The sequence below is a fragment of the Pristiophorus japonicus genome, chromosome 4 (genome assembly GCF_044704955.1).
Source record: "Pristiophorus japonicus isolate sPriJap1 chromosome 4, sPriJap1.hap1, whole genome shotgun sequence".
Lineage (NCBI taxonomy): Eukaryota > Metazoa > Chordata > Chondrichthyes > Pristiophoridae > Pristiophorus > Pristiophorus japonicus.
In genome coordinates this window covers 256,276,038-256,292,963 of record NC_091980.1, presented here as the reverse complement: position 1 = coordinate 256,292,963, position 16,926 = coordinate 256,276,038, and the positions used below count along the sequence as shown (strand labels likewise).

The 16,926-nt window shown below is 43.4% G+C and overlaps 1 protein-coding gene across 4 annotated transcripts in view; it reads right to left on the bottom strand.

Annotated features, from left to right (window-relative positions):
- Positions 1 to 16,926, bottom strand: part of LOC139263371 (ena/VASP-like protein) — a 457,176-nt gene that overhangs the window by 66,661 nt on the left and 373,589 nt on the right. For all 4 annotated transcript variants that reach the window (XM_070879361.1, XM_070879359.1, XM_070879360.1 and 1 more), the window contains one exon: positions 4,957 to 5,026. In XM_070879361.1, coding sequence (XP_070735462.1) covers positions 4,957 to 5,026 — 70 coding nt within the window. The remainder of the gene's footprint in view (positions 1 to 4,956; positions 5,027 to 16,926) is intronic.

Sequence of the window (16,926 nt, the reverse complement as noted above, 5' to 3'; positions counted from 1 at the left end):
TATGAGGAAAGGTTGAGTAGGTTGGGCCTCTACTCATTGGAATTCAGAAGAATGAGAGGTGATCTTATCGAAGCGTCTAAGATTTTGAGGGGGCTTGACAGGGTGGATGCAGAGAGGATGTTTCCACTGATAGGGGAGACTAGAACTAGAGGACATAATCTTAAAACTGAGATGAGGAGAAGTTTCTTCTCTCAAAGGATTGTGGATCTGTAGAATTCACTGCCTCAGAGAGCTGTGGAAGCTGGGGCATCGAATAAATTTAAGACAGAAATGGACAGGTTCTTAAATGATAAGGGAATAAGGGGTTATGGAGAGCAGGCAGGGAAGTGGACCCGAGTCCATGATCGGATCAGCCATGATCGTATTAAATGGCGGAGCCTTATGGCCTACTCCTGTTCCTATTTCTTATGTTCTTATTTGTGGACAGGACATGCGCAGCATTCACAAGATATTTAATATAATAAACCGCTTTGGGACATTTTACTACGTTAAAGGTACTATTTAAATGCAAGTTGTTGTTGTTATAATACATGTAGCATGCTGATCCACTTATACAATGGGCCCAAGTTTTCCACATGATTTGCGCCTGATTTTTAGGAGCAACTGGTAGAGAACGGACTATCTTAGAATTCGCAATTCTCCACATTTTTTTTTCTGCAGTTCTAGTCAGGTAGAACAGTTCTACTTTGGAACAGAATTTTTTCTTCAAAAGGGGGCGTGTCCGGCCACTGACGCCTGATTTGAAAGTTTCCACAGTGAAAATGTACTCCAAACTAAAGTAGAATGGAGCAAGTGAAGATTTTTGTAGAACTGAAAAAACCTGTTCTACACATTAAAAAATCAGGCGCAGGTTACAAATCAGGTGTCCAGAACGAGGTGGGGGGAGAGGGGGGGGAAGGGAACTCATTAAATTCTACAATCAATCCTTATTTATACTTATATAAATATTATACAAATAAATCCAACCTGAATAAACATTTATAAGCAAAGAAAAGATTAAATAAATCATCTTCCTACCTGTGTGAAAGTGCTTCAGCCAGGAAGAATGGTGCAACAAGCCTCACAAAACGAGGCAGCCGACCGAACGCGGGCAGGGGCAGGGGAGGAGGGAGCCGACCGAACGCGGGCGAGCGGGGGGTGGGGGGGTGGAGGGAAGGGAAGGGAGCCGACGTACGCGGGGGGGGGGAGGGAGCCGACCGAACGCGGGCGGGCGGGGGGTGGGGGGGTGGAGGGAAGGGAAGGGAGCCGACGTACGCAGGGGGGGGGGGCGGAGGGAGGGAGCCGACCGAACACGGGCGGGAGGGAGGGAGCCGACCGAACGCGGGGAGGGGGGGGAAGGGAATGGAGCCGTTCCAGACGGCTGGCGGGAAAGAGAGAAGGCTGCAGGAAGCCTCAGAAATTGAGGAGCCATTTCCCGACGACAAAAGGGGGAGGTCGTCGGGAAACGGCTGCCTCAACTTTCTGAGGCTTCCTGCACCCTTCTCACTGCTACAAGAAGCCTCTGTGCTGATGGCAATGTACTTTTATTAAAAAATGTTCCAAAACTAAACAGCTACAAAGAACTACAAAAATGGCCGAGTGCCAATGTTTTTTTTCACACTGAGCAGGCGCGAACGCTCCAACGCGCACGTGCAGCATTGCCGGCAGGAAAAAAAACTAATTTAAATAGTACCCGCCCCCTCCCACTTACAAAATCGGCGCGAGTGTAGGCTCCGCCCCCCTGGGCGCCACGCCAAGTAGACAAGAAGCTGCAAAGCGCTCCAGAATCGCTCGTTTTTTTTCCGGCGCCGTTTTAGGCGCGAAAAACGGATGCCCAGCTCAGAGGGGCGCCCGTTTTTTATCATGTGGAAACTTGGGCCCATAGGTCTGTATTTACTAAATGTTAATCCAGTGATGTGCTCAAAATAGGATTTGTACTAGTCTTAGTGTTAAAAATGAAATTAAGGTATGTGGTATTACAGAGAACATTGACTATGTCCCATTAGGATGAATATGGAACCTCTTACCCCTGTCTTTGGTGTGATTTGGAACTCTCCAAGAACATTTTGACTCACTGTCTCCAGTTACCATTTAGGTAGGTGTTTTGTATGTAGCTATGGAGGTATCTAGGTATTTATGCATGAAAATGGATGCATATGTAAGTTGATTTCTCAGACATTATTTATACATTCAACAAATTTACAGGACAACAGCAGAATTGACAGGCTGATCATATTCGTACTTTATTTTTCTGTTCTTTCAGCTAGAGTTTTGTGAAAAGACTAAGATGTAACATTATCTTTATAATGGAATATTTAAAAAAATAGTACCAATGTCATTAAAGTGCCTAGTGTTCTATGTTCACTAGCCGAAAGGCGAGAGATTTCCATTCTGTATGCTCTAGTTTTGTGATTTGATTGCAACAGAGCAAGATTTTCCCTTCTGTGAAGTTATGTCATATAATGGGTTGTGGCTACAGGAAGAATTTTCTAAACTAATTTTAATAAAGATGAAGCAAAACAAAAAGAATTGTATTAAATTCCACCCTTCTCCCATGCTTTGTACTGTTGCATCCGTGTGGCTGACACCATAAGGAGTGAGATATTACAGTTAAATAAATGCCTAAAGGCAACAAAATTTATTTGTGATAAACAGAAAAAAAAAAGACGGCAAAAAATTCTAAACAATTATCTCCGAGAGAATAATATCCCATTCTGCACAAATTGGACTTCTCATCCAAATGAAGAAAGACTGGATCGACTAGGCTTATATTCACGGGAATTTAGAAGAATGAGAGGGGATCTCATAGAAGCATATAAAATTCTGACGGGATTGGACAGGTTAGATGCAGGAAGAATGTTCCCGATGTTAGGGAAGTCCAGAACCAGGGGTCACAGTCTAAGGATAAGGGGTAAGCCATATAGGACCGAGATGAGGAGAAACTTCTTCACTCAGAGAATTGTGAACCTGTGGAATTCTCTACCACAGAAAGTTGTTGAGTCCAGTTTGTTGGATATATTCAAAAGGGAATTAGATGTGGCCCTTACGGCTAAAGGGATCAGGGGGTATGCTCCTGCACCTATTTTCTTTGTTTCTATGTTTCTAAAAGGGAAAATCTCATTCTTGCTAAGCTCCCTCCAGTAAAACAGATTTCAACTGTACTAAATTTGAGATTGCAACATGCATTATTTTTTAAACCAACGTTTGTGCTGCTGAAATTCAAAAACATTCTAATATTGGCTGCACTTACAAAATGATTTCCTCAACTCTGGGTCCCATCTTGGTGCTCTCTTCCCTCCCTCTGTTAGGGTAAGGAAGGGCTGAAGCTTCTACAAATACTTTTTATGTGCCAGATAAGGTTGGTATTTGGTCTAATAATAGAAATCTTACTACTAGTCTCAACTAAAAGTGCAGCTTGCATCGCAGTCATAGGAATGTCACCATTTGGCTCGCATAAACTATCAGCTGTTTTGAAGATGTCATTAGTAATGGCCACACAGTGTGTCATCAGCTGCCTAATCTCACAGTGAATGCCAAACAGCGGGCCTTTTTACTAGGGAGAGATGAGGGGAGAATATTCCCTGGCACAGTCTTTTTGCCTTCAGTAATCATGGGCTCAACCTGATAATGTTATTTGCACAGGCTGTACTTGTGTTATCTATACTAACATACATCTGAAAATGACTGTTGGCATGCTGTAGTACCAAAGCCAGTTTATATTTGAGAGAGTAATGACTTAAAGGAATACCCCACAATAAATCCCTGTAATGGTATTAGCATTTAATATTTGTTTGTAAAATACGTATTACCATCTCAGGTGGCTGGCTTCTCAATTCTGCTGCCATGACCAGCAGATTTCTGAATCAAAGCGCTTGCTTTGGGACCCAACAAGCCGTGCTGCTCACGGAAAATAATGATTAGCACAACAGTGGGGGGCTGGGAGCTGAAGCAAAGTGAAAAATGCCACAGTTAGTGTCAGCTATGGCAGCGTTCTCGTCTCTGAGTCAGAAGGTTGTGGGTTCAAGTCCACTCCAGAGACTTGAGCACAAAAATCTAGGCTGACACTCCAGTGCAGTGCTGAGGGAGTGCTGCATTGTCAGACGTGCCGTTTTTCGGATGAGACATTAAACCGATCTGCCCCATCTGCTCTCTCGGGTGGACATGAAAGATATCATGGCACTACTTTGAAGAATAGCAGGGAAGATATACCCGGTGTCCTGGCCAATATTTATCCCTCAATCAACATAACAAAAAAAATATTATCTGGTCATTATCACATTACTGTTTGTGGGAGCTTGATGTGCACAAATTAGCTGCCATGCTTCCTACATTACAACAGTGATACTTCAAAAGTACTTAATTGTAAAAGTAAAAGCACTTTGGGACGTCTGATTGTTGTGAAAGGCACTATATAAATGCAAGTTTTTCTATTTATTTTTAGCCTTCAAATATAGTAGAATTGGTCCTGATTAGTAGAGTGAATAAGTGATTAAACATTTTGAAAATTACATATAGAGCTGTATTTTACTGCTGAAGATTCAAGGAAAAGCCCATTGCAGGATTGAAGAACCTGAGATAATCATTTTAGATTATAGAGCAGGATGTACAAAGGAGAAGATAGTGCCCGCAATATGGGAAAGTCAGAAAGCCTTTTCCCAAAAAGAACATTAAATCAATCCTATATTGGCCAGGGTGAGCTACAGACCTTTAAGATAATTTAGAAATTGTTTTATTTGTAAAATTTAGATTTATAAATTCTCATCTTTTATTTTAAGTTGTGCAATTCTCAATTTGCAGCAGTGTTAAATTTCCTTATTGGTAACATGAGTGATGCGTTGCTTGTTTAAATATATCTTTTGCAGAAACTTGAACTATTTTCCACATGGGCACAAGGTTACTTAAGCATCACTGTTTATTACAAAATAGGCAAATCACGTGAACAGTGATATTTTAGAAAATGTCTAAAATGCCTTTTACCTTCTCTGTACTTCCTGATCTTCTGGGGGAGGCCCATTCTGGACCTGAACTTGGCGTTGCACTGTGGGACCTAGAAGATCAGATCAAGATGTTAATCTCTATCTTCAGTTCTACACTTCACCGTAACCCTACAGAAACGTAAAACAAGTTTGCAAATCTTTTAATATTCCATTTTCAAAATACCATAGCCCCGATTTTAAAAGGAGCACACGAGCCCCAAAGCAGTTGGCACACCCGTGGAGACCCTGCTGATCTTAATGACAATGCCTCGCTTGCTAAAAGTTCCCATAGCCTTGCCCAACATCCGGCTAGATCCGCTATCTGGCTGATGGTCAGCAGCGGGCCGTAGCCAAGGTGGCCCCTGGCAGTCAGTGAGAGGAGTTGTTCCGGGGCGATCAGGGGTGTCCAATGAGATAGGGGCAGGCTGGAGTTAGGGAGCCCCAAGGACTTCCTGCAGGGCCTGGGGGAGCACTCCTGCTCCTTCTGGACCACAAGGAGTTCTAAACTTACCTTGGCTGCTTCTGGCCAATCGTCCCCTCACACCGTGTTCTGCTGCCGGGCTGCAGACAATGCGAAACACCCCCTGATATGAGTTAAACTTACAATGTGCCGCCGATTACGTCATCGGGCCGTGACTTTTAGATATTAAGTAGGGCTCCACCTTCCTTTAGCAGAAGTCTTGTCAATTGCATGATTCACCATTATAAAAGTTATGGCTGGTCGGAGCCAGGAGCTAAATTTAAAAATGTTCATCTCTCCAATGCACCAATTTCACTGGGTGATGGAGCTTAAAATTCTGGCCCATTAATTAAGACCAATTCTTAGGTTTGGTCCATCTCTGAAATTAAAAGCAGTACTAACCCATAAACAGAGGTATTGCTTGAAACTGACATTGGCCCATCAGGACAAAAGCTATCGGTTTAACAGTCAACTAATAACATATCATGACTGGTCTGAAGTAAGATTCAATACATTTCAATGCCAATGGGCTGGATTTTTCGGTGAGGTCCGCCTCTGTTTTCATCCCAAGTGAGCTCTTCTGGGTGGGCGGTCAGCTTCCAGCGCCCCGCAAGGGTTTTCGGGGCTGGTTTTGCGGGGGCCCGGAGCAGTACCGCCCGGAAGAGTTGAGCTGGTGTGCAATGCCCCTGGTTACGACATCAGCTTACTTTTGGACACCCGCTTGACCCGTACGTCCCACAGCGTGTCCTGCTAGGACCGCCTGAAAAAGCGGGCGGTCCAACCTATACCGGCTGCAGTGAGGTAACTAATGTCCACCTCAGGTAAATGTGTTTGTTTTTTCTTTTTTTATTTGCGATTTATGTTGTGCTGGCGAGGGCTATGGATTGGGAATGTTTTTGCTGGGTTTTTTTCAAGTTTTTTTTCTCCCCAGGCCTCTCTTAGAGCGCTCCCAGGCTGGCTCTTTAGCTCGGGATTTTCCCATGCTCAACCGGCCTAGTGCCCGAAGAGAGGTATACAACACCTCCCTTAGCGCTCCGCCCCACACTCAGGGCTCAGCTGCCCAATTTTGATGACTGAGGTGCAAATTGTTCCAGTGCGCAAACTTTACCGCCCCGAAATCAGCAAAGCCGAAAATCTAACGCAAATGTGTTAACATTTCCGAGGTTCAAAATGTAGGAAAGATTCTTTAACAATCTATCTAACTTCTCATCTTGAATTAGAAACCTACAATCAGTCTCAGTTTAAAAAATACAATAACAACCCTTGCATTCACATAGATTATGAAAATATAACATACTCTATGGAAAATTTATGTATTCATAGTCAGTGCTGGGGAATTTTTTTCATACAGTTTTAACATGAAACACAGTCAGGTCAGGTACAGCATGGATCAAATACAGAGTAAGGTTTTCCCTACTCTGCACCAACCTTTACACAAACCGGAGAAGAACACCTCCTATTACACTAACATGAATCTTAACGATATCCCACACTAACTATCCTTGTAGTCTCTGAATGAGATTGCCAATTTAGTGCTGGATTGTGGGCCCTTCAGTGCTGAGGATTCACATCTAGCAGGAATTGCATTGAGACTACCCAAACGCATTTTATATAAGGTGCTGACAGCTGGCAAAGAGAGAAGATGTTCATCATATCACTGTGGGGTGGATTCCAACCAAGGTCCCAGACAGGAATGGATAAGGAGCCAACCACTACTCAATTCTGTCCCCAGCACTATATTGTTAAATTACACACCAGTGATTTACAACTGATGTTTTTATTGTAATTCTAAAGCCTGTGGATTTTAATCTTTCAGGAAAATTGCAGATTCTGAAAATGTCTTTCAATATTTGAAAAAGTAAAATGATTAAAACGCATTTAAACATCAGAAAACTGGCCAGTATTTTCAAACACTATCCAGGTTTTACCTTCATCACAACATTCTAGTGTTTTTCAGATTTCTGTCTTCATTTTGATCTTGATTCTATGCAGAAAGATATTAGCATTTAGACCTAGCAATTGGATTTGAAACTGACTATGGCTATGCCAATCGAACACAATGACAAAGGAATAATCTGCTTTAATGGAAAATCTAAAAGCTATCCATTAAGTTGCAATCCCATGCTCTTTCCCCATACCCTGCATTGTTTTTCTTTTTCAACTGTTTATACACTTCCATTTGGAAAGCTTTTATGGATTCTGTTCCACCACTGTTTCGGGTAGGATTTTCCATGTCCTCACAACCCTCTGTGTAAACAAAAAGTAATATTCTCCCTTTGTTCTCTCCACGATGATCTTAAATTTACCTTGCTGACTCATTGACAGGGGAAATAGTTTTTCCCTATTTACCTGATCAAAACCTTTCAAAATTTTGAACACTTCTATCACATCTTATTTATTTTGATGAAATAACCTCACTTCCTCTAGTCTCTCCTCACAACCAAAGCCTCTCATCCCTGGTACCATTTAGGCAAATCTCCATCCAAATCACCCCCTCCATGGTCATCACATCCTAAAGTAGACTGATAAAAAAACTGTACAAAATATTCTAACTGTGGCCTAACTAATGAGTTGTACAGGTTTAGTATTATCTCTTTTCTTTTGTACTCAATGCTGCTATTTATAAAACATGCGATTCCATATGCTTTAAAAAAAAACAGCTTTTTGAACTTATCCTCCCACTTTTAAAGATTGGTGTATCTGAATCCTTGAGCCTCACAGCTCTCTTACTCATTTTAAGGTTTTCATGTTCTCTTAAAATCACGAGCAGTCACTGACACAGTGAGCCACAGTTCCTATTTTTTTATGCTATATATAAATTTTGATATTATGCCCACTATATCCAAATTCAAAACATTTATATAAAAGAGCAATAGGCGTAACATTGACCGCTGGGTTTATTTATATTTAAATTAAACTGCTATTTACCTCTGGCCAATGTGAAAAGATAATCCATTAACCACTACTCTCCATTTTCTGGACTTCCAGAAAGCATTTGATAAGGTTCCACATAAGAGACTGTTAGCTAAAATTAAAGCGCATGGAATTGAAGGCAAATTATTGATCTAATTATGCGGTGGAAGACAGAGAGTAGGGATAATGGACATGTACTGGAATTGGAAGTGACTAATGGTGCCCCACAATGATTTCTGCTGAGGCCTTAACTATTCACTATATTTGGAGCCATATGTCCAAGTTTGCTGATGACACGAAAATTGGTAATATTGGGCTCAATTTGTCCCAATTATGCGTGCCGCTTTTTTGGGGTGCACCGTTTTTTTTGGAGTAACTTAAAATCTCTAAGTTTCCCCAAAGTTTCTGTGCTAGCGTAATTCACTTAGGTAGGATTTTTTTAGGCTACGATTTTTTTACCTCATTGGGGACGTAACCTGCTGCCCGCACCAATTCTGGCCATTTAAGCAAGTTTGGCCAGCTCCGATTTACTCCAATTTTTCTGGAAAACCTTTCTGGGCAGTTGACAAAATCGGCGTAGGTAAGTGAATCACCACAGCAGATGCAGTTCCATGGCCGGGACAGCAGCAGTAGAGAGGGAGAGAGAGGGGGAGAGGGGAGACGGGGGAAAGGAGAGAGAGGAGTTGGGGGGGGGGGGAAGGAGGGGGGGTTAGGAGTGGCAACCGGCACCGGCAAGGAAGGGAAGGGAAGCCTTTTGGCCAGAGTTAGGAGAGGCACTGGCATCGGGAGGAGGGAGGCCTTCCAGCCAGGGTTAGGAGCAGCACCGGGCACCAGGGGGGAGAGACTTTTGGCATAAACTCTTTAATAATTTAATGCTGGAATGCTGCTGCAATGTGCAAGGTGCTTGCGCAGGTTGCTGTGAGCTGGCCAGAATGTGTTGTTTCACTTTCCAGCCTCAGCCCGTAGTGCGTTCCTCGTTACCCTGGCAACCTGATCTTTTTGGCGCAGATCTTAGGCTCCACCCCCAAAGCTAAAGGACAAGCTATGTGGCGCTAAAATGAACAATCCAAATGGGGAAAGTTGGATGATTTTTTTTTTGACGTAGTTGGCCCCCCAAAAAACAGGTGTAACTCTTCAAGTACGCCAAAAAATGGCATTGGGGAAAATTGAGCCCATAGTATATAGTGTAGACAGGAGCATAAAATTATAAAGAGACATTGATAGATTAAGTGAGTGAGCAAAACTGTGGCAAATGGACTTCAATGCAGGAAGTGTGAGGTTATCCATTTTGGAGCAAAAAAGGATGGATTGATTACTTTTTAAATGGTGAAAAGCTATGAACAGTAGAGGTTCTAAGAGATTTAGGAGACCATGTACACAGACCACTAAAATGTAATAGTCAGGTACAAAAAAATAAATCATGAAGGCTAACGGAATGTTAGTCTTTTTAATGAGAGGGCTAGAATATAAAGGGAGGGAAAGTTTTGTTACAGCTATACCAAGCCCTGGTTAGACCACATCTGGAGCACTGTGTACAGTTTTGGGCACCACACCTTAGAAAGGATATATTGATCTTGGAAGGAGCACAGTGCAGATTCACGAGAACATAAAATAGGTTTGTATTCCCTGGAATACAGAAGGTTAAGACATGATTTGAATTGAGGTGTTTAGGATTTGGAAAATAATTGAAAGGGTAGATAGAGAGAAACTTTTTCCACTGATGGCGAGTCTAGGGCAAGGGAATATAATGTTAAAATCAGAGTCAAGCCTTTCAGGAGAAATGTTCAGAAACACTTCACGCAAATGTTAGAAGTGTGGAACTCTCTCCCACAAAAAGCAGCAGATGCTAGATCAATTAATAATTTTAAAGCTGAGTTTTGCTAGCCAAGGGTATAAAAGCATATGGAGCCAAGGAAAGTGGTGAAGTTAAAGTACAGATCAACATGATCTCAATGAATGGTGGAACAGGCCCGAGGGGCTAAATGGTCTACTCCTGTTCCTATGTTCTGTCCTTTAACCAAATTCCTATTCATATCACCGCATTCCCTTTAGTACACAGTGCATTAATTTTTATCAATGAGCCTTCAAAAGTCTCTTCATTAAACCATATACACTGCAGTCAAATGTTAGTAACAATGAGACTCTTATAACCTATTACTGACTGCATTTAATTCAGCAAATAGTCTTTTTGATATGTGCATATGTCCTTCTCATTTTCTCACTCCAGACTTGAGCACATAATCTAGACTAACATTTCAGTGCAGACTGAAGGTAAGGTGCATTGCTGGAGGTGTCGTCTTTAAACAGAGATTCTGTCTGTTGGCTCAGGTGGACATAAAAAAATCCCATTGCAATATTCAAAGGGAAAGGAAGTACTCCACGTGTCCTTGCCAACATTTATCCCTCCAACAACATCACCGAAACAGATTAACTGTCATTTAGCCCATTGGCGTGTGTGCTTGGTTGCCTCATGCAAATTGGCTGCCATGTTTGCGTGCATAAGAGTGATGACACATTCTTTCTATCTTATATAATGTAAAAATGTTATACTTACATGATATTTGCACAGAGAGGAGTCACGGTTTGCTATAAATAACAGGTACACGTGTTTGTTGGATGGATCAGTATGAAATAAGTAACAAGCTGACAATAAGTGGAATATTACTTGACAGTTTAATTTATGCCCAGAGTTATTAGTAACATTACCTGATCATGTCCTTTGACCAGCAGCCCAATTATTATAATGGCCCGGATTTTGCAGTTGTAATGAAGGCAGCATTCGCCATCATTACTCTGTGAAATTGACAGCAACTTCTGGCGTCTGCAGATGCACAGTAATACGTCCTTACTATACAGTATAAATGCACACAAGGCCCATACTTGAGAGAAGGTCAGTCTGTGACCTGTCCTTTATTTCATAGCAGTCAAGTGCAGGAAGTGGGTGGAGCTTCCCCTTTTCTATCTGAAGGTCTAGGTTAGGAGTGTCTCCCACAAGTTCAACATCTAGTGGTCATTGTTCTCAGTGTACAACTTAGGTCGGTTTATACATGGGTTACAATGCTGGTTGAATACATGACACACAGCTAAATGCGGAAATTCATAAGTTACTGTCAGTGATTCCCTGCTCCTGCACAGGGTGCGTTATTGCAGTCTTCGCAGATGGAAATCTTACAAATCACCTGAATTGACACAAACTTCCACTTTTAACGCTCTAATCTCGCTGTGAAAATCACCAAAAAAGTTATCATAAAAGCAAAACACTGCGGATGCTGGAAATCTGAAATAAAAACAGAAATGCTGGAAATACTCAGGCAGCAATGTTTCGGATCGCAAGGGTCATCGACCTAAAAAGTTAACTCTGTTTCTCTCTCCACAGATACTGCCTGACCTGTGGAGTATTTCTAGCATTTTCTGTTTTTATTCCCGAAAAAGTTAAGCCTTGTTGAATGAGGTGTAACTCGCATTTTTACGGCAAACTGTCATAAGTCATAACAACAACCTCTCTGGCCCTGAAAAACTAATTTTACATTTGTGGAATGTTAATATTTCTCCATTATGATTTTTTAACGTTTGTTTATAATATTTCAGCTTATAGAAACATAGAAACATAGAAAATAGGTGCAGGAGTAGGCCATTCGGCCCTTCTAGCCTGCACCGCCATTCAATGAGTTCATGGCTGAACATTCAACTTCAGTACCCCATTCCTGCTTTCTCGCCATACCCCTTGATCCCCCTAGCAGTAAGGACCTCATCTAACTCCTTTTTGAATATATTTAGTGAATTGGCCTCAACAACTTTCTGTGGTAGAGAATTCCACAGGTTCACCACTCTCTGGGTGAAGAAGTTCCTCCGCATCTCGGTCCTAAATGGCTTACCCCTTATCCTTAGACTGTGACCCCTGGTTCTGGACTTCCCCAACATTGGGAACATTCTTCCTGCATCTAACCTGTCTAACCCCGTCAGAATTTTATATGTTTCTATGAGGTCCCCTCTCATTCTTCTGAACTCCAGTGAATACAAGCCCAGTTGATCCAGTCTTTCTTGATAGGTCAGTCCCGCCATCCCGGGAATCAGTCTGGTGAACCTTCGCTGCACTCCCTCAATAGCAAGAATGTCCTTCCTCAGGTTAGGAGACCAAAACTGTACACAATACTCCAGGTGTGGCCTCACCAATGCCCTGTACAACTGTAGCAACACCTCCCTGCCCCTGTACTCAAATCCCCTTCCTGGTTTGCTGTCTGTGAGAATTCTTCAATGTGTTTGGCTGCTTAGCCAGTGTCATGACATTACTGTTGCTAGACCCTGGAGATCCGCTATAGTTGGCACCAGAATTAAATTAACGCTGAGAAAAATGAAATCCATGCCACAGAAATTACTGGATCTTTGCAAGCAGCTCTCTTCAAGGTCAGTGGTAAATGCCGTCACTTTGAGTCAATGCAGATGCACCGCGAGCTAATGGGTGCATTGGCGAGGATTCCGCCGAGCATGGATGCACTTGCTTTGCATGTGGTGGAGGCCGCCTCAACATTTGCATTTGGAATGGGCAATAAATGCTGGCCTTGCCAGCAATGCCCACATCCCATGAATGGCAATCGCTGTTGCTTAAACTCTCATTCATCATTATCTCTGGACGAGTTTGTGCCATTACACCTCTCATCAAAAAACACTTTGGCTTGCTGCTTCTGCCTTTTCTCTTCACCCCACCACCTTCCCCCTCCCCGCCCCCCTCCCCTGCCCCCACTCAATCCTTCCCCTCTCCTGCTCAAGCCCTTTTAAAGGACTCTGGTAAAGTCTACTGCTATACCAAAGCTCATCGGGAAGGTAATGAAGTCCATTCTGCATGTGTAGAGAGCCTGTGTGATGTCACGGATGCAGCGATGTGCTGTGAATTGTGAGACGCAGCGTATGTCCCCTGATGCAGCTGAGAAGCAGCTGGAGGCATAGAAGGTGAGTGCTACCGTGACCTTCACTGTAACGGACAGCGCAGTCCTGGTGCCGATGTGAGGTTGCAGTTCTTCCTGCAGGAGATGGCCTAGCTCTATAACGACCTCCTTTTGGAAGTGCAGTGTTCTGACGCACTGTTCGTCGGACATGTCCAGGTATGAGCGTTGCCGCTAGTAAAGCAGTGGGGGTAAGGCCTCCTGTCCCGACATCTAGCAGCTCTCCTCCTTTTGCCGCCAACATGTCCAACAGCCCTTCTCTCTTCACACCGCCTTGCGAGAGCGTATTGAATGTGCGCTGGCAAGCAAGTAATGCCTCCATTAAAGTTTCACAAATAAGTTTCTCTCAAGCTGATCTGGTATGTCTGTCTGCCGCTACAAACTTGGAGGCTCACCACCATGCTGTGTGTAAACGTTGCACTGACTGTGACCCCTGAGGGAAGCACTTCCTCATCCCTTTAAGTAGCAACCAGTTAACGACTCTGAAAGCCTGTACCGACTGTTTTTCCAGACGTTGCACTTGGAAGCCATTAATTTTCCGACGCAAGCGTGGGTGTGCATCAGGAATACGTCATGATCGGAGTGATTGTCAGCAGGCAGATGCTACTGGTTTGCTCCCCCAGTGAGCCTCTAATTAATTTTCTGTCGGGGCACTAAACGCTGCGCTCCCAGTTGGTAACCTCTTACGCTCCCATTAACACTCCCTCTGGCCGCTAACTGAGGCGTTAGGCAACTGAAAATCCAACCGATTGAATTTGCAGAGCTATGCTAATTGATACTTGCTCATCATCTGCTCAATCACCATGACAACAACAACTTGCTTTCGTATAGCAGTAGACTTTATCAGAGTCCTTTACAAGGGCTTGAGCAGGAAAGGGGAAGGATTGTGTGGCACACGAGTGGCGGGGGGGGGGGGGAGGTGGTGGGGTGAAGAGAAAAGGCAGAAGCAGCAAGCCAAAGTCTTTTTTGATGAGAGGTGTAATGGCACAAACTCATCCAGAGATAACGATGAGTGAGAGTTTAAGCAACAGCGGTTGCCATTCATGGGATGTGGGTGTTGCTGGCAAGGCCAGCATTTATTGCCCATTCCTAATTGCCCTTTGGAAGGTTGTGGTGAGCTGCCTTCTTGAATCGCTGCAGTCTGTGTGGTGACAGTTCTCCCACTGTGCTGTTAGGGAGAGAGTTCCAGGATATTGACCCAGTGACGATGAAGGAATAGCAATATATTTCCAATTCAGGATGGTGTGTGACTTGGAGGGCAACTTGCAGGTGATGGTGTTCACATGCGCCTGCAGCCCTTGTCCCCCTAGGTAGTAGACGTTGCAGGTTTGGCAGGTGCTGTTGAAGAGCCTTGGCAAGTCACTGCTGTGCATCTTATAGATGGTACACACTGCAGTCACGGTGCGCCGGTGGTTTAAGGAGTGAATGTTTAAGGTGGTGGATGGGATGCCAATCAAGCGGATTATTTTGTCCTGGATGTTATTGGAGCTTCTTAGAATCATAGAAGTTTACGGCACAGAAGGAGGCCATTCAGCCCAGTGTCTGTGCCGTGTCTTGAGTGTTGTTGTTGGAGTTGCACTCATCCAGGCAAGTGGAGAGTATTCCATCACACTCCTGACTTGTGCCTTGTAGATGGCGGAAAGGCTTTAAGGAGTCATGAGTTGAGACACTCGTGGTAGAATACCCAGCGTCTGATCTGTTCTTATAGCCAGAGTACTTATGTGGCTGGTCCAGTTCTGGTCAATGTTGAGCCCAGGATGTTGATGGTGGGGAATTCAATGAGGGTAATATTGTTGAGCATCAAGAGAAGGTGGTTAGACTCTCTGTTGTTGGAAATGGTCATTGCCTGACACTTGTGTGGCGCAAATGTTACTTGCCACTTATCAGCCCAAGTTTGAATGTTGTCCAGGTCTTGCTGCATGTGGGCACGGACTGCATCCTTATCTGAGGAGTTGTGAATGGTACTGAACACTGTGCAATCATCAGCAAAAATCCCCACTTTTGAACTTATATTGGTGGGATGGTCATTGATGAAGCAGCTGAAGATAGTTAGGCCTAATACACTGCCCTGAAGAACACCTGCAGCAATGTCCTGGGACTGTGATGATTGGCCAAAAAAAGGGCATTTGAAAAGTGTCTGGAGTGTCCCCCAGATTGGGGGGCACTTGATCTAACTGTCTATTTTGTCCCCCCCCCCAAAAGAGTTGTGATGATTGGCCTCCAACAACTACAACCATCTTCCTTTGTGCTAGGTATAACTCCAGCCAGTGGAGAGTTTTCCCCGATTCCCATTGACTTCAGATTTAGTAGGGCTGCTTGATCAAATGCTGCCTTGGTGTTTAGGACAGCCACTCTCACCTCAACTTTGGAATTCAGCTCTTTTGTTTATGTTTGAACCAAGGTTGTAATGATGTCAGAGTCAAGCGGACCTGGCAGAACCCAAACTGAGCACCAGTGAGCAAGTTATTGATGAGTAAGTGCCGCTTTATAGCACTGCCGACAACACCTTCCATCACTTTGCTTTTGATTGCGAGTAGGCTGATGGGCTGGTAATTGGCCGGATTGGATTTGTCCTGCTTTTTGTGGATAGGACGTACCTGGGTAATGTTCCACTTTGTTGTGAAAATACCAGTGTTGCAGCTGTACTGGATTGGCCTGGCTAGAAAACAGTTACAGGCGCCGCTAGTTCTGGAGAACAAGTCTTCAGCATTACAGCTGGGATGTTGTTGGAGCCCATAGCCTTTGTTGGGATATATAGCTGGATAATTTGGCTCAGATAAGATAGGCCAAAAATTTTGAGGAGTTTGAAAATGAGGACAAGAACCTTCAACTCAATATGTTGGAATTAGGGGGTTATTGCAGCTCAAGCTGTAATGGGTGGGATCTTGTGTGTTGCGGGACCTGAATGTGGAGTTCTGGATTAAATAGGCTTTATGTAAGATGTAAAGAGGAGACTGGAGGTGAAAAAGGTGGGGTTGAAGACTTTAGCCATGGAGGGAGAAAAATACAGATGCAAGTAGTCAATGTTCCAGGAGATTGAAAAATGCGGTCTTGGTCACTGATTGGATGTGAGGTAGGAATTTCAGCTCAGCGTTGAGCAGAAATCTAAGGATGACCACCTGATTGAGACGCAGTGAGTAGCAGGGTAGTTCATGAAGCTGGGGCCAGAGGCATGTTATGTTGGAGAAACCTAAAAGAGCCCCTTCAATAGTGCCCATGTTGCAATGAAGAAAATTCTGTCAGATTCATGCCCTGATTTCAGAAAGACAATTAGATTGTATGTGAAACAATCAATTCAACGAGAACACTTTTATTTCCTTTTCCAAGTTGACCGTGGTTCCCGTTTTGTTTTATTCCCTATTTTTAATTATTTCTTTTCATTTTTGTTCTTAGTATTTCTTAAATTTAATTTTTTTTAATTATTTGCTTTTAAACAAGTTACTTTCTTCTTTTTTGGGATAAGAACATAAGAACATAAGAAATAGGAACAGGAGTAGGCCATACAGCCTCTCGAGTCTGCTCCGCCATTCAATAAGATCATCGCTGATCTGATCATGGACTCGGCTCCACTTCCCTGCCCGTGCCCCATAACCCCTTATCCCCTTATTGTTTAAGAAACTGTCTATTTCTGTCTTAAATTTATTCAATGTCCCGGCTT